General features: G+C 51.0%; 4 protein-coding genes across 6 annotated transcripts; 2 read left to right on the forward strand and 2 right to left on the reverse strand.

Annotated features, from left to right (window-relative positions):
- Positions 1-2,327: 2,327 nt before the first annotated feature.
- AAFC00_000775 (uncharacterized protein) lies at positions 2,328-3,416 on the forward strand (the record flags this gene model as incomplete). The annotated part of the gene is made up of 3 exons (XM_069347487.1): positions 2,328-2,337; positions 2,417-2,922; positions 3,018-3,416. 3 exons carry the CDS (start codon positions 2,328-2,330, stop codon positions 3,414-3,416), a joined length of 915 nt encoding a protein of 304 aa, XP_069203334.1.
- Positions 3,417-3,764: 348 nt separating this feature from the next.
- Positions 3,765-5,512, reverse strand: AAFC00_000776 (uncharacterized protein; the record flags this gene model as incomplete). Its single annotated transcript, XM_069347488.1, has 2 exons — positions 3,765-5,248; positions 5,320-5,512. 2 exons carry the CDS (start codon positions 5,510-5,512, stop codon positions 3,765-3,767), a joined length of 1,677 nt encoding a protein of 558 aa, XP_069203335.1.
- Positions 5,513-8,028: 2,516 nt separating this feature from the next.
- AAFC00_000777 (uncharacterized protein) lies at positions 8,029-8,448 on the reverse strand (the record flags this gene model as incomplete). The annotated part of the gene is made up of 1 exon (XM_069347489.1): positions 8,029-8,448. One exon carries the CDS (start codon positions 8,446-8,448, stop codon positions 8,029-8,031), a length of 420 nt encoding a protein of 139 aa, XP_069203336.1.
- A 4,968-nt stretch (positions 8,449-13,416) lies between these two features.
- Positions 13,417-15,888, forward strand: AAFC00_000778 (uncharacterized protein; the record flags this gene model as incomplete). Of its 3 annotated transcripts, none has more annotated exons than XM_069347491.1 (4): positions 13,417-13,717; positions 13,782-14,643; positions 14,702-15,126; positions 15,206-15,888. In XM_069347491.1, 4 exons carry the CDS (start codon positions 13,417-13,419, stop codon positions 15,886-15,888), a joined length of 2,271 nt encoding a protein of 756 aa, XP_069203337.1. The 3 variants fall into 3 exon arrangements, with proteins under 3 accessions (XP_069203337.1, XP_069203338.1, XP_069203339.1); XM_069347865.1 differs by having other exon boundaries at positions 13,456-13,717; XM_069347490.1 differs by having other exon boundaries at positions 13,474-13,717.
- Between the last annotated feature and the right edge of the window lie 1,984 nt (positions 15,889-17,872).

A 17,872-nucleotide genomic window follows, 5' to 3' on the forward strand; every position in this document is an offset into this window, starting at 1 on the left:
GTGCGGCGCTCGTCTCAATGCCGCGATCTCCTCTCCCATCAGCAGGTCACGGACTGATGTAAGGGCATATCAGCGGTCTTTTTGAGTCATCGGACGTTAGGACCGAATTCCCCAGGATGAACCATCAGTTCAACACTTCTCACACTCACAACCTACCTAAGCATGGGATCTTGCAGTTCGTAGTGGGATATTTGCCCTAATACATGGTCTATTGCCGAAAGCTGGCCTGTGTCGATGGGTTGTTTGGAGTATCACGCAGGGTTACACAGTCAACAAGCGAACGGAAGCAAATTACATCATTGATCCTGTACAATATGTGTCTCCATAGCGCACGCATGATTTCCAAATCAAGGAGTGGTTTGCAGACAGATAAGGCTGACACGGCGGTCAATGCTACCTAGGGGAGGCCAACGCTGTTGTATGCATATGTTGGCTAATCCGTCGTGCTTCCTTCGTGTTACAGGGATCCCAAGACTTGTTACCTCAACAAGTTTGCATGATTTAGAACGGAGAAATTATATAAGGCATAGCTATGTGGTTCCACCAGCAACGTGATTCATGCTGTTATTACTTGTTGCACTGTCATAAGCACATGTCAGTCGGTCTATCGTAGCGGAGATACTTGTAGCAAGCAGTGGTGCCAGTAAGCGGTATGTTGACTTGGGTCTAAAAGTGATGTCCGAATTTCGGACCTCAGCGAGAAAAAAGGAAGCAGGCTAGCGAAGCGAGCCGAGGCAGCTGTGTGCATAACTTCGCTTGTGAATTATGCTTGGGGCACTGTCGACCTGAAGCATCACAACTTCCTCCAACTCGTGTCCGTTCTCGAGATATAACAGCCTGAAGTCGACGAAACTGCTCCCATCATGACATGATGTGTCGTCTGAAGAGACCAATAACCTTAAAGCCAATATAGCTTGCTCATTCAGCCTCTTCGTTTTCGTGATGATGTGGAGGGAATGCGGGCCTCCGCGTTCCTCTTCGTTTTCGTTCCTGTTTTTCCCGAATCCCCAGAGATGCACCCCAACCTGGGGGAAGCACATTGCGGGCGAATATTATTGCTGTACATACAGCCTCAAACAGTCAATCCTGCGCCGTTGATCCTTGACACAGCACATCCGGAGATGAATGTCTTTTTTGATCAAATAATATATTGTCTGTTGATGCAGTGTCGGTCCCGAGAATCCGAGCTGACGCTAAGGTACTGTATACTCCCTGCAGCTTTGCATCATGGTATCGGTATCGTGACCAACAATTCGTCTTCCATTGCTGAAGCCTTTCAATAAACCTCGTGAATTCGCATAATAAGGACGCCTTTTGTCGCAAGGAAGACCGCAAAGACGATACCCACGCCGACGGTTCGAGCGCTTGTTGACCCTTTCTGGCGATAACAATCTGCAGGCTGTCCAGCGGTATATCCGTGCCGCTGCTTCCCTGCAACGAGGCACCCATGATATTGAAATCTTTTCCTTTCCCATTCTCTCACTACATAATAATTGGGTCCAGGCCGTCTTCGTGATGCAGCAAGGCAGCACGGTGAATGTGGCTTTCACTGGATTACGGCGTGTGTTATCACCGGCAAAGGCGGAAGAAGAGTCGAGTGGCGGACTTGCTACCGACCATGTGCATCACGGTCCATACTGCTTCGTCCAAACAAGGGTTACGGAGTATCTGCGTAGTCGAGATACACAAGTGTCCAACGGAACATTGAGATGCCGCAGTGATAAAACAGTGGAGCCCCACTTGAATTCCTTTGATCATCTAGATCCAGAGCGGTAAACAATACTTCATCCAGGAAAACTGGCCAGTCCATATAGTCGGTGAAACGTGCTTTCTGGCATAGTGTCTAGAATGGCTGGACATGGCACGTTCGCCATCTCCCTTGCAAGCGTGGGGTGAGATCTGTTTCGGATCATGACGACGGATGTCACGCGCGACTTTGCAGTATCCCTGATATTGACAGACCGGCGAGGCCTTCGGCAGTGAGAACTGTACTTCTTACATGCTGGTCAATATACCACTGATATGAGCATGTGTTCATTTGGAACGCCACCGTGAACGATTTCTCCTTGCAGTTATCCGACCATACAACACATGCTGGAAAGTTGAGAATGGAGATATCTGGGTCAGGTGTAATAGTTGGCAGAGGTCAAGAGGCTCCAAGGCGGAAAGGTTCCGTTGCTGTGCCCCTCCTCAGCCGCTCCCCACGTCTACGATAACGTTGGCTGTATACCTTACAGTACGTGCATGCGGACCAAACGATCCAGTCATACAACAGATCGCAATCTCTACGGTTCTCAGAGGCCACGCACCCGCGTCAAAGTGAAATCATGTCTGAAGGTCAGAAACCGCAGCATCTTCGGAAGACTATCACTTCGACTTGACCCGAAGATTACTGACCGAGCATATCCAACTATAGACCCAACACAAACCGCGCAACCAAAGGATGCACGAGAGCGGCTAAAGGCCACTTTCGTCGACAGAGATCCAAGCACGCATCCAGAGCGTTGGGATGCCCTGTGGCAAAAGAAAGACACCCCATGGGACCAAGGCACTCCGAATCCAGCTCTTGTTGATTTCCTCCGCGAACCAAAGGACCTGATACCAACTCCTGTTGCGGCTGAAGGCGGTACGACTACACGTAGAAGAAAGGCGTTAGTACCTGGTTGCGGGGCAGGCTACGATGTCCTGCTGTTCGCTAGTTTTGGTTACGATGCATATGGTGTAGAAGGATCACGAACGGCAATTGAAGCCGCCGAGCAAGCAAAAGCCAATCACGAATCCAGACCCGAATATGCTGTTGCCGACTCCAAGGTTGGTTGCGGGGAAGCCAGGTTCCTGTACGGCAATTTTTTCGAGGACGACTGGTTGGACGAGATCGAGGGAAGTGAGAAGGAAGGATTTGATGTGATCTATGACTATACGGTAGGTTGTTCGCTCTATCCTCTCAACTTATATTACCTACCCTGTGCTCTGCTTCAGTCTTCTACATATGTTGTAGTGCTCATACAAGCCAACAGTTTCTCTGCGCCCTTCCCCCAGCAATAAGACCCAAATGGGCTCAACGAATGTCCCGCCTCCTCTCGCCGACAGGCCGCCTAGTCTGCCTCGAGTTTCCCACCTACAAAGCCCCCTCACTAGGCGGACCACCCTGGGCAGTGCGACCAGCATTCTACGTCGCGCTGCTGAGCCGGCCGGGCGAAGCCATCGAATATGACGACGGAGGGAACCTCAAGAACGGGTACGAGTACGATGAACAAGTCGGACTGGTGAAGAGAACCGAGCGGGAAGCTGGCGTCGAGGTTGTCGAGGGGGTCGAGAGGACTGAGAAAGGGCTTTTGCGCGTGGCGCATTGGAGACCGGAACGCACGCATGAGATTGGCAAGGAGACTGATTGGATCAGTGTATGGAGACATTGAACGTGGGTGTGAGTGACCCTCGCTGTGGGAGAGAGGATTCGATATTGTAGGTCTGCAATAGGCCTTCGATGGATGGATCAAGATATTGGACGATATAAGCCGTGTCTTTTCTCTCATCGTTCGTAGCGCGACACTGTCATGTATATAGGATTGGTCCAACATGTTCATCTCATGTATTTTGACAAAGACGAACATCAAGTCACTCAACAGAGCCAAAATCGATCGAAGGAGTGCGGGAAGAAGAAGAAGCTTTTTTCTTCATGTTATCATCTCTATTGAAGCCGAAGCCGAAAAACTATGAACAATGTTACAGAAACCCCTACATGACATCATGTTCTTTTCTACAAATTACTCCCAAATAGCTCTATAGAAATGTCTCTTCGTCCTGACAGGGGCGAGCGTCTCGCCCGCCAGCACCTCGTCCATGCCCGTCTTGAGATCGACCTCGAGCGGATCATACGCCCAGGGATCGCTCCAGGCATAGATGCGATGACCGAAGTAAATGACGAAAAAGATAGGGATACCGACGTAGGCGGTCAGGAAACTCGACGCGGTGAAGTTCTGAGGCCAGAAGACGTTGAAGCCGTTGATGAGGCACAGAATGATGAACATGACGAGGGCGAACCATGCGCCCCACGGCTGCATGATCTTGCTGTGATACGGCAGTTCCGAGTCCGGCACGCCCTGGGCTTTGAGAGCCTTGCGGAAGCGCAGGTAGACGATGCAGCAGCAGGACCACGAGATAAAGGCGGAGGTGTTGGTCAGATTCACGAACCAGTTGAAGACGACGGAGCCGCTGGAGCCGACGTTCAGGTAGGCGAGGGGCGCGAAGAGGGCGGAGACTGCGACGGCGCGGTACGGGACGCCGTTCTTGGTGCAGGCTTTGAAAAATGATGGGGCGTTGCCTGAGAGGGCGAGAGAGTAGAGACTTCGGCCGGAGAGGTAGAGGAAGGAATTTCCGGAGGACCAGGCAGAGAGAATGATTCCAGCGTTGATGATGGAGTCGAGGATGGGGATGCCTGCGTTCTTGATGCCGACCACGAAGGGGGAAGAACCGGCGCCGGCCCCTCCATCGGTGAGACGGGCGTCATCGGAGGGGCAGATGACACTGATGGAGAGGACACAGCCGATGTAGAAGATGATGAGACGCCAGAAGTAGCGCTTGGCTGCGATAGGGAGGTTGCGACGGGGCGATTCCATTTCTCCGCCCGTCACGACGAGAAGTTCAGGGGCGAAAGTGAAGGGGAAGGCGGAAAGGACCCAGGTCGACAGGAGAGCGAGGAAACGTCCAGTGTTGCCTTCTGCGAGATATGTGTTTGCTGCTCTAGGGTTTTGCCAGTAGCGGAAGCCCAGTCTGTCGCGGCTGGGGCCACCGCCCCAGAACAGAATGAAGGACAGGATCAAAAGTCCCATCATCATTAGAACCTTCAGGGAGGCGAACCAGAACTCGGTCTCTCCGTAGAACTTGACCGGGAGGGCGTTGAGAGCGACAATGACGACCATCATGATACTGATCCACACCGCAATGTTGATATCGCTACCCCAGTAATCGATGACTAGACCGGCAGCGGTGATTTCGTAAGGAACAAGAATACCAAGAGAGTACCAGTAGAGCCATCCCATGGCAAAACCGAGCGAGCGACTGACATATCTGGAACCAAAGAAGTTCATGGAGCTACCACGGGTGGGAAGAAAAGCGGCAATCTCAGTGATGGCAGTGACAATCATCCAGATCAGAGCGGCCATGAAGCAGTAACTTCCGAGGATGAAAGCTGGACCACCGCGAGCGAGCGTTTGACCCGAACCAACGAAGAGACCAGTACCAATGGTTCCTGCAGTGCAAAGTCTGGTCAGCTGTGTCCCATCTGGAATCATGCGCTTTTTGCTTGCGCCTGCGACGTACCTCCCAGTGCAATCATCTGAGCATGTCTCGATTTGAGACCACGCTGAGTGCCACCATATCTCTCATCATACATTTCTCCAGCCAGGATATCGCCATTAGCTACCGAGCCCTTCGTCACCACCCTGTCGATGCTGTCTTTCTCATGAAGCTCGTACGGGGCCTTGCCGCCGTCATGGGTTCCCACTCGATCCATGGTTATAGTTACGTGTCAACGGATAAATGAATGGGTCCGAATGTCGTATGGATCTTTAGTGTCGATGCCGCGGTGGGCAGATCGGGAAGAGTGGTATATATGCGTCCAACCTTTAGACCAACTGCATCAAAAGGCAGAAGTGTGAGTGGTCAAAGATAGAGGCCGAAAGGGTGGAAGAAAAAGAGTAAGACAAGGATGATGAAACAGAGAATGTAGCTTACGCTGCTCGTATTCGACGAGCCGAGCAAGTCTGGGCCATACAAGGTCTTTATAACAAAACCTACCTTGCTTGCGTTTCACGCGACATCCCGCTACTGTACTCACTTCGATGAGGTGAGGATAATGATACCAACCATACAAGCCAAGGGCCAAGAGATAAGAGTTTCGGCGATCGCGACTCGTCTTTTTCGGCAGACGTTGCAGTAGAACGTGTGAAGAATAGGGAAAACAAGGTCCGTGACGAAGATTCATCGGTACACTCTTCGTCTAGAGGGGCCTGCAGTTCCCGACGACATGGGGAGAAAAGCATCCGTGGCCGAGACTGCAGTGCCCATCATTCGCTAAGCCTTGTCAAGGAGACGTGTGGCGAAAGATAAGGCAGGTAAGCTGAATATCCGTAAGCCGTACGCAGATTGTCGCGACCAGATATGCGAGCAATTGGGCCATCTATGGAGGACAGAGCAGAGAGCATACAATATGTCAATAGCATTACGTGAGATAACATACCTTTACCATGCTTTTCCCCTAGTGTGCTTTACCATCGACCGTGACCTTGCTTCTTCAGTCTGTCTGCTTTCCCGATGAAGCATGATGCGCAGGGCGCTTTGTCTTCAAGCAGCTACAATTTCCTGTAAATTGAGACCGAAAGGTTGGGACATGGAGGCTTGACGACCAATCAGAAGGTTTCTAGGTATCTTAATGCTTCCAGACCTCTTCGAACCACTTTACCTTTGCTTTCCACAAACTCATGACCTTTGACTGGCATGCGATTTGGTCGCACAAATTGAATGGTGGCCACTGATGGCGAGGATGCACCGCACCGGAGCCGAACCTAGAATCGTCTCACCTCCAAGATCATTGATTCGCCCAGTCAACTGCATTGGTTAGGCCGAGACCATATCATCTTTCTTGATCAATTGGCGGTTGCTCAGCAGTTGCCAAGCTTGGAGGCGTAACACCATGATCTTCTAGTTGCTTGGGGCCGGCAGTGCTGGTGGTGAGACTGACCGAGATATTATGGCAGGGGTGGGAAGAGAGATAAGATAGGCTTCAAGACGGGGGGCCCAAGCCCCCTAAAGTTATAAGAAGAGAGAGATCTGTGAATGCACATCGTACCTAGTCGGCGTAAGAGAAACTGATAAGCCAAGTAGCCAATCTATTCTATCTAAAATCGCGTCATGGTCGCGCGGGTTTTTCCAAATATAATTGTTACGTTGGTCTACTCATCACGGCGATCAACAATTTTTCCATTCGCATCCAGGAGACCTTCACGCATGTAAGTCGTCTTGGTCGTGTCGTCGCAATAAAAGACTTGAGACACGAACACACGGACCAAGCGACCGAGCGAAATGAACGGACCAAGCGGGCAGAAGTCGTCCTCTCCACGTTCTTGGTCAGGCAAGCGGGATTTCCAGACATTGCCTTATTGCGTTCAGAGCGCCGAGTGTCAAGAAGTGAGGATGGTTCGAGTAGTTACAACTTCGACAATGAGTATCGAGGACGGCGTAGCAGATAGCCGAAGATCTCGAAGTCTTGACATGCAATGGCAGATCGTGCTGAATACCGCAATTGTCGCGAGGAATGGGTACATATGTACGCCTGCAGCGCTACATACCACATACGACTAGGAAGAAGACATCATTCACGACAAAGAGGGAGGAAAGATCCGTAAAGCAGCACCACAAGTACGAGGCCGCGACAAGATCAGTGTTCGAATCAAGGCCTTGCAGCCGTCTCTCGACTCGAGTGACATTGGTATACGGTCGACGCGGTCTCACGAAGCTTGTGCAAAGTTCGATGTCAAAAAAGTAAAGTAAGATCAAGGGCACACATGTTTACTTATAAGACAGTGTGGAACGATGCCACGATGCTTGTCGTTGCTCGTGGTAACTTTCTCTCTCTTTGATGAGTATATGCCGCTATTTCGCCCACATTGTGACCGTCTCAGCTAAGTAGATCTTCCTCATCTCTTACAACGTGGTGGAAGACTCGCGTCCAATCACAGTATAGATTCGATTTGGATGCCTGATGGCACAAGTCGGTTCAAATGTGGTGTGTTACCATAGTTCGTGGCAGCGGAGTCCAGGTCTAGGTATTACTTCAATTCATTAATTAAGCTATGATATCTATACAGAACAAAACAAAAGTCTCTTGCCACGCCAATGCCAATTTTAGTATTAGTACAGTACGTTATTCATCTGAACGTCGTTCAAGCATTTGCGGGCTTTACAGAGGAAAAGTGATCAAGTAAAACATCATCCCAACACACTGTACAAGTGTTTTCTGCTAACAATCTTCTATGCCGCGACAGCTGTTCGTCCTGCATAGTTGTCTGCGTCGTGTTTGCCGATCTCGACATCATTAAGATGGCCAGCCGGCGTGTTTCTGTAATCTTTATCGTGGCCTGCTTCGCCAGATTTAGTGTGCGACGTTGGCTGTGTCCGCTCTTCGTCCAGTGACTCTACGGCTGTGTCACTTGCGTCCTCGCCGTCTTCTGCTGCCTTTACATCGTCCTGTCGTTTCTCGTCTTCGTCACGGATGTCTGTCATGCCACTGGAATCAACGGCTGGTCCTGTGTTCGCACCGTTGACCTCGGTATGATGTTTCGAATCTTTCTGTATGCCTTCCCCTGCTTCGTCGGAGTCGCGTGGTCTGCGCTTGAAGTGTCCGTTTGGCGCTATAACAGACCCTTTTCCGTAGTCAACTGGTTGGTCCATAGCCGATGCTCTAGGCTGCTGTGCGATTTCAAGCTCCTTCCTTCGTGTTTCGAACACCTTCTCCATGTCTTTGCCTTGTTTTCTAGCCTCCAATGCTCGTTCGGCGGCCTTGACATTCTCAAGGGCCCCGCTTTCGACCCATTTCCGTTCTTCCTTTTGCATAGACCATCGTCCTCGCATGCGGCCGCCATGGTTCTTCTCGTAGTCTGACTTCTCGTGCCAAACCTGCTTCATGACCCGCCAACCATTGTCTACTGCGTCTTGCGTTTCGCTGAGGTAGCTGGAATTGTTCTTCTGATCGGCTTCACGAAGTGCATCCAGGTCCTTCTGGCCTTGAATTATGTGTGCTTTACGGATGAATGAAGTTGTACCCGGCCCACCCACCTTCTTCTTGACTTCCTTGCGTACTCCTTGCGCAAGCATCGCTGGAGGTGCAACTATGGCAGTCACGTCCTTGAGGACGAAGCCGCCAATGCCTTTCGCGAAACCTTTTCCCAACCCTGTGAACTTGCCTACCTTGCTTGGAGCATCCTGCCAGCCATGCATCGGCTGTGTTACAAGACCGGTCCAACCGTCGTAAACGCCATACGCGAATTCGTTTCGAGCTGCCTTGGCTCCCGAGTGCATGCCTGTGATGCGCACTGGTTGACGGACCGACGCATCGCCGTACAAACGGGGGGCGTTGTGGAAACCTTGAGCCATGGCAAGACCGAGGTCAAGAGGCAAGCTTGCCAAAGCACCAGCAAATGTCATGACTCCCTGACCAGCATCTGTCGCGAGCTCTTGAGCCAAGGGCTCCTCGGGATCTGCAGATATGGTTGACTGAACTGAGTTGCCTGTGTCTTGGTGAGACGGACCAGCAGGTCGTGTTTGCGACTCATCTTGTTGCTGCTTCCCTTCAACATGCTGGCGCGCGGAATCTTTGGCCTTTTGCCTGGCCTCCTTCTTTTGCAGTCTTTCCTTCTTTCTGGCCTCGTGCTTCTCATACTTCTTGATATGTTTCGCCATTCTGATAGGAACCATTCCGAATCCTTTGGCGAGACCGGTACCACTGTCCATGAGAGCACCACCGATGCCAGTGAGAGGCTCACCCGGTCCATCAAAGTCATTCCAGTCATATACCCGTAATAGACGCAGATCGCTCCACTTGAGCTTTTTGCTGTCGACAAGCATGTCAGCAGCTAACGCACTGAGCCGGAGGTGCGAGTGTTTGAGCTGCCAGACCGCGACACGGTCTTCCAGGATCGAACATCTCATATTCCGATGACCCGCAAAAGGCAAGCTGCGATGGAAACTCTTGACTGCATTCTCCGCACCGTCACCTTCTTGACTGATGCTGTCGGCAAGCTTCTGAATGTTTTCTTGCGCCTCATCCGTAAGGCACTGTTTGATGCCTTCGGCGAGCTTTTCCACAGTCAGCTGCTTGTAAGGTATGCACTCGTGCGCTCCAGCCTTGTGGCTCGAAACCATGGCGCCCCAGAAGGCTTGATCTCCAAAGAAAGGAACGATCATGGTAGGTTTGGCGCATTTGAGACCGATGGCGCACGTGCCTGCGCCACCGTGATGTACGACGGCTTTGCAACGCGGGAACAACCAGTCGTGAGGGGTGTTCTCGAGCATGAAAATGTTATCCGGTGTGTCATCTCCTCCAAGACCTCCCCAACCTTTAGAGACGAGAGCACGAACGCCGGCAATCTTGACGGCGTCGAAGATGAGCTTAGTGAACTGGTCTGGGTCGTCCACGACGATGCTGCCAAAGCCGATGTAAATAGGAGGTTCACCAGCATCCAAGAAATCTTGCAGATCTTGTGGGGGCTTATAGTCAGTGGCAAGATCGAGAAAGACGTATCCAGCAATGTCGATCTCGGGACCCCAGTCCTTGGGCTTAGATACGAGGGCAGGACTCCACATATAAGTGTAGGGCACCTTCATGCGGAACAGTGCACCCGGTGCCCACAGACTACTGACGGGTTCGAGTCCAAGTGTCTTGACACGGAAGCGATTGACGAGGTCACCAAGACCTTGCCAAGTCATCATCTCAACCATGGGATAACTCATAAAGTTGACGTAGTTTTCATCGACGTTGCTTTTTTGTGGCTTGATATTCGCAAGTGGATGGGGAAAAGCCTGAGTCGGAGTATAGGGGAAGGTGAACATAATGTGCAGAGGAATGCCCAAACGTTCGGCAATGTGGACGTGAGCGAAGGAGGGGGGTTCGCAATGATGGCATCTGCGATGAAGGGGCCTTTGTCCCCAAGCAATTTCATATTCTGCTTGTCCTTTTCGTCATCTGTGGTGTTGGTGCAAGCACGCCAGAAGCCCTCAAACATCTCTGCCATTTGGCTCCTGCGACGAGCAATCTCACCTTGGCGGACGGTCTCGAGTTTAGGAATGAGACCAGGGTTCTTGACCATAAAGGCCATCAGCTCTGATGGATTGCCACCAATGCTAAAGAACTCGAGTCCGACGTCTTTCTCGACGAACTCCTTGAATGCAGGGTGTGTTGCTATTCTGACACGATGCCCATAGCGCTTGAGCACTCGGCCAATCTGCATGAAAGGCTGAATATCACCTCGACTGCCGATGACCATAATGACAATGTTGAGGCGAGGCCGCTTGACTGTCTCGTGAACCAACGACGCGGCTTCATCTTCGTCCGCACGATCCGAACGATTTGCATGCTCACGACTGTCGTGTTCTGCCGTTTCGTCATGGTGATGGCGGGAAGGGGCGTCAATATGGTGCTTGAAGGTTTGTCCCATAGCTCTGGCAATGTAGCCTGCGTTTGATGTTTCGTTGATGGAGATGTTCAGTCTACCGTCCTTTTTCGACACTTGGCCTTTGGTGCGATATTTGGCGTTTCCGACGTTTAAAGAAGAGTAATTCTTGTCAGACGAACGCGCCTTGCCTCTGCGACCCTTGTGCTTGACAGCTTCGTTGTCTGACGAGGATGAGCTCCAGCTGTCAGAGTCCTGATTGTTGTTGCTGTTATTGTGATCGTTACTGTAGTTCCAATTGGACGCTTGCCCTGGCATGGAGCCGGGGGTGTGCGATGCCGTCGTCCTTCTCTTCAGCTTTCCCACCAACGTCGACCTTCTGGGCGCGAGCCGAGGACGTTCTGTCTGCCAGGTTCGTTCAATGCTGGGCCTGTGGGTGCGCGATGCAGTCTCAGGCACAGGTTTCGAGGGTGGAGTAGCATGGTTGGGAGTAGTTGAAGTGGCAAGTCGCGGAACAGAGGGTAATGATGTTGGTGGAGTAGCAAAGACGTCGCCATCATCTTCAGCGTAGTCTGCAATCGCGATGCCATTGCTTTCTCGGGGATTTCCTTGTATCGCCGATGCAGATCCGGAAAAGTACTCGGCTTTTTGTGGAAGCGAGTCATCCTCGTTCTTTGATGGAGTGTGCTTTTGCCTCTGGGGGGTCCGAGGGAATCGTGTTTCCGGGGGTATCTCTGTCGGTATAATTGGGGTTCCAGTGTTATCACACAATACGCATGTTCCTGTCCTGGACTGTGGTATCTCAGACGATACCGACTGCGATGGCAATGAGGATGACATAATAGCTGCTTGATTGATATTTATGATTATGATGGAACGGAAAGGAGATTAATGTCGATCAGGTGACGATAACGAGATATAGGAATGGTAGGAGCTGCGTCACCTGTAACGATGACCGAAAGGAAGTCAAACAGAAACAGAAAAGTAGTAGTAGCGAATCGTCAATCCGGCACAAGAGAGTAGCAGCTTCCTGCCTGTGGCCACGCACAGTAAGGTATTGTACAGAGACTCGAGTCAATGCTGTTAGTGAACAAGATGCTGCGCTTTGCACTCTCTTCGAAACCTCTGATCCTACTTTCTGTCGATCTCTCTGCTCTTGCAACATCCAGCGCAGTGCATTAGAAGGACTATAGACAAAAACAGGAATTTGAGGAATGCTGCTGGAGGCAGACAAGATATTGACACAACGAAGTCAAAAACGGAGAGTGCGTCACCTTTGTTTGTCCATTCTCGATATGATGATTCTGGAATCATTCTTCGTTCCATAACCTACCGTAGACACCTACTATACTTACTCGCCTGACTTACATTAAGTTTGTCCAATTCCGACGTTTCGACTGCAATCGTCGACCTGCTGACAGGCTGTATCTGTCACGAAATCATGAAATCTGCACTAAAAAGAGTAGAGTTGGGGTCTATCAAAGGGCTATCAAAGGGATATCGACGTCATCATGCTAAGCCGTCCGTGCGCGGCGCGTCTCGAGATGCTGTAATAACAAGGTAACCTAAGATAATTGCAGCATCGCGAGGCATCTCAGGTGTCGACTTCGTATAATGTGCCTATACTCCGATGCCTACCCTTGCCCAGCCGTCCATGCGTCAGACAACCACGGGATGAGCAGAGCTTCCTCCACGGGTTCAGTGACTCAGTTACACTTGTTTCCGGCGCTTCCAGTGCTCCATCCTACCTCATCATATCCCATAACTCCAATGCTCCAGCGATTTTGGAAGTCATTACCTTACTGGACCAAGTGTGCTGTGGTATCCCGGATGTACAATTGGAGGAGGCGCCCAGGCTAGATCTAAGACTCCAGGAGACCCAAAAGCCACTATTGTATCCACTAAGCCCAATCTCCTCCATCTCCCATCCTCTTCGATACTCGTACTGTAGTATAATTCTACACGGCCTGTGGTCCCACTTGAGTCTCTGTTTCCGGATCCGTCTAACTCAATCTCTTCCTCTTTCGCCTTTTCTGTTCTTTTAGAGCATCCTCCCGCTGTTCGCACCTGACGCTTAGCGGGGAACGGCAAAGTCTATCGTGCAAAGCTACCCGATTCTCTTATATTCCGCGGAGCCGCTAGCCCGCCGTTCACTAAAATATACCCTCTGTCTACAGCGTCATATCAGGGTCATGCAGACCTCATAGTAAAGGTATTGTTGACCACCACTGTGAATGGGAAATCAGGGACGATGCAAACCAGCCATGGCCAATGGTCCCATGCTCAGTCTATGGCGCCGTCGCAAGACATGACCTGGTCCGAACACGAGTCACAGCCCTCACACCCGACCGACACCGACGCCCATAATCAACAGGTCCAGGGCCAATTACTACAACAAATTCCACAGTTTGATTCATCACAGGTTGTTTCCGGGTCTACATCTGGTGCAGCTGCTAATCACAGTCACGCCGATACAACCACTTCTGGTGCTGCCGCTGCTTCTACTACCGCTACTAATTCTTCCGCTCGTCCGCACAGAGATCGTCCTTGTGGTAATCAGCAACTTCCATGTAAGCTATGCTCTGTCAAGATCACGATAATAACCTGTCGCTGCAGATGCGTGCCGACGTCGCAAGACTCGATGCGTCAAGGATGAGGGTCGCGAGAAATGCGTTCTGTGCAACTTCCACGCCCAGGAGTGCACCTATCTCCATGAGCCTGTCGCCAGAAATAGGAAGCGCAAAGCATCCACTGAGCGTGCGCGAAAGGCCAAACTGTCCACCCGTGCTAATCCTGGCATTGAGGAGTATGACGAGTATCATGGCCAGACCATTCTGCGCAAAACTCTCGGCCTGATGAACAAGCACCACGCTCACTACGTTGGTATGACTGAGCCCTTTTCCTTTCCTCGATTCTGCTTGCCCGTGGGTTCCAGCCTCAAGAATGTTCAAGGCGGGCAGGTAACCATCCGCAAGGTGGGTCAGGAGACCATTTTTACGATCCACGAAGATCAAGGCACTGTGGGCTACGACAGCGAAGACTCTCGGCGCGATGCCATACAGGACATCGTTGGTCCGCATGGCCCTGAGCTAGTCCGTCTCTACTTTCGTGTCGTTCACCCCTCATTCCCCATCGTCCATAAAGGCGTCTGGTTGGAGAAGTATGACAGAAGCGTGCGAGAGTTTACAGCTGCTTCCCTTGGCGCAATGTATCTGCTAGCCTCATCATATTGGGCCTACAGTCCGATATTGGCCGACGTTCCTAAACCTGACTTCACTCGACTATGGCACCTTGCTATGGAGTCATTCGACTACACTATATTTCGCCCGAAGTTGTCATCTGTACAAGCGGGTCTACTTTTAGCGCAATATGAGAGCACCGACGGCGGCGTTATCTCCAACGGATCTCGAGGCAAACTTACTGCGCATCTCATAAGCATCGCTCACAAAGTGGGACTTCATCTCGACCCTACCAATTGGTGTGGACTCATTCGCTCCATCATCTCCGCAAGATCCTTTCGCTAACCTCTTCGATAGGGACATTCCCGAATGGGAAGTTGGCCTGCGGCGACGTCTGGCTTGGGCTCTCTACATGCAGGACAAATGGGTGGCGCTAGTGGAAGGCCGACCACCCTTGATCTCCGACCTAAATTGGTGCGTTGGTATGTGCCAACTACATGATTTTCCTGAAATCCAGGAACATGACGAGGAAGGAAGCTCGGAGGTGGAAAAGGGTCGCACAATGTTTCTCCAGATGGTCCATCTGACTCAGATTCTTTCCCACTTGCTGGACGGCGTTCACAACCTCCGGGCTCATTACGCTATACAAAGCGCGCCCGATCCTTTGCGAAAGCTTCTCGAGGTCGTTCAACCCTTACAAATCAGACTCAAGGATTGGTATGCGTCTATGCGCGAGACACTGCGTATGGACAATGCGACCGCTCTGAAATTATCAGCCACAGGTATGTGTTGACCATCGTAGCATTAGATGTCGGTTGCGCACCGTGTATGAGCTACTAGTTCTGACAAGTTCGCACCTAGGTTACCTTCGTCTAGCCTACCTAGCGCTGGAGATTAGCATACATCGCCGGATCATCTGCCAGGCTTGCAGTGTCGATATAGAGCCACAGCTTCTGCAAGTTTGCCGCACCGCAGCCCGTGCCCGCTTCCTCAGCGCCATCGAATTTGTTGACAGTCTGAAGGCACAACATCTGACTTCATTCTGGTACTTCAGCTCTACAGCTTCGATGACTCTCTTGATCTCTTTTGGTAACTTGTTACTCGGTTCGGCTGTTGATCCCGAAGAGCGACAATTCTACCTTAACAAGATGAAAGAATTTCGATGGACGTTGAAACTGAATGGAGAAGCTGGCGCAAAGTTCATCAAGCCAGCACTTGCAGCCATGATCATAGATCCGGACGAGTTGTGCCAAAAGCGCATGGGAGAGTTCTGGGTCGGAGGAAGCCCAGCCACGACTGGCTCAGGCGCAAGTTATGGCTTCTCGCCTCCAGCTGGTCTTGACTCGGCCGCATTCGGGACGACAAGGTTGAACACTGCATCGGTTGTACAAACACCCTTGACATCATGGCAAGGCGCAACCCCGACGTACGATAATCTCGTCACGCCTGCTATGCCAGACATGACAGAGTACCTGAACGCATATGCCTGGATGCCGCCTACATTCGATGGTGATCAGAATCCCCAATTTCATAGCGGACAATAAAATGATTGTCCAGATTGACTAAATGGACACGAAGCTGCAAACAGGCGAATGCAGTGGTGACGGAGTGGCTCGGTGACTGAGCAACTCATGGTGTGCATTCGTCAAAGCTTTTTCCAGCTAGAGAGCTGAGACTGGCGACTCAACAACACGTCGCATCCGATTTCATCGATCTTGCGTGTTGCCCATGGACTTTTCACAGCCGATTGACCTCGCTCGCATCGCCACGTGGAGGACATTCATCTACTAAGTATCACAGCCAACACAATGGTATATCGGACACCTTCCTGTACCGCTGGTACCGTTCAGATCCGACCAGACCGGCTATCCTCCATACGGATACATGGTTGGAGCAATCTATCGAAGCGAGAGCGAATACGGGTCTCTCAATTAATAACCAAGCCACTGTAACCCCGCAAGCACTAGATCCGCAGTATCAATCGAAAATACCCGTGCTTCGTCGCACCTTGTGGATACCGACTTCCTCTGGCTGTCGATACTAGCTTTTCTTGCCTATACCCACGCACGATGTAAATCTCGTCTTGTAGGGTGTTCCAGCCGTAAGAACGATCAAGTCGATTCGCGACTTCTCCAACCGAATTATTGATCAACTACGAAGCAGCGCGTGGCAGGCAATACGTGAAATGTCTCTCTATCTGTCTCTCGCACACTGTTTGACTCAGCATACATTTCCCGTTATCTACACATACAAAACCATAGTTTCCCATGCTACATTCTACAGCGCATCTGCACGTTCGCCTCAAACACCTAGATTATGATCAAGATCACGCATCTTGATATCTTTGTGTGTCTTGAGCGTTTACATGCTTGTTTACCTAAAGAATACGTAGAGTACAGTACACAGACATCCATCCATCCATACATCCATACATCCATACATCGAGAGAAGCCCTAAAGATCAACCCGAAGCGTCTTAACGTCTTATTCCCACGAAGATCTGAGACAGTAACCTCCGGCCGGTCGGCGAGATGACGATGGAGAAGAGAGACTTTTCGGAGAATAAATCTGTACATGACCGCGTGCGTGGAGCCATCACATGTGAATCTGGTAGTAGATCTCGGTTTTCTGACATCACAGCTTCTACACATGTGTCTGAGATGGCTGGGCCCGGAGCGGTCTCCACCCACGATGGTGTTTTACTTTTCTACATGATGGTTGACAGTAGTGACTCCCTTTTATGCGCTTCTCAAAGAGGGCAATGCAGAAGTAAGGCAGACAAAGAAGAAGAAGAGCAGCAGCCCTAACGAGTCCCCTGCCCAGCTAATCCGAGTCAACCGTCAGGAAGGTAATACAGTAGTAGAGATACTTCATGTAACCCTACCACAGCCCGACCCAACTACACGGTCCCAAGCTCTCATCTTTAGAACGGACAAAAAGAGATGAGAACGCCAATATGAATCACACACACACACCCACCTCCTTGGACGAAATCGAAGACAACGGCTTGCTAGCTCCAAAAGTCAATCTCCTACTACGACTGCTACACCGGACTGAGATCTTCTCCTCGGGTATCGGCCAATCTATTAGCTGAAGGGGCAAGGCGAAGTAGGGTAGCTAGCACACATACAGTACCTTACTTGTAGATGCATCTGCTTGAATGTTTCAGTGTCGAGGGTTTTTTTGCCGATACCGAGCGCGTGGGTGGTTGGGTTTCGTCTATACATGCTGCTCTTCTTGTCACACGCAAACATGCGCGCGTGGAGCGGTTGCTCTTGTCCTACTTGCGTAAGGTAGTCTACTGTACATAACTCGACGAGATCAAAAACATCACACCCAGCCCCGAAGACTCAAACACAAAAGGCATGGCCCACCCACAATCACAGCCGCCAAAAAGGTCGCTCGCAACCAGCGCGAATAGTAGGAATAGCCGAAGGCGGGGCTCGAACCCGCGACCTTGAGGTTGTCTCTGTATGAATAAGAGCCACACGCTCTACCGATTGAGCTACCCCGGCAAGGTCTGAATTGA

This window comes from Neodothiora populina (genome assembly GCF_041146345.1).
Source record: "Neodothiora populina strain CPC 39397 chromosome Unknown canker_contig_12, whole genome shotgun sequence".
NCBI classification, from domain to species: domain Eukaryota; kingdom Fungi; phylum Ascomycota; class Dothideomycetes; order Dothideales; family Dothioraceae; genus Neodothiora; species Neodothiora populina.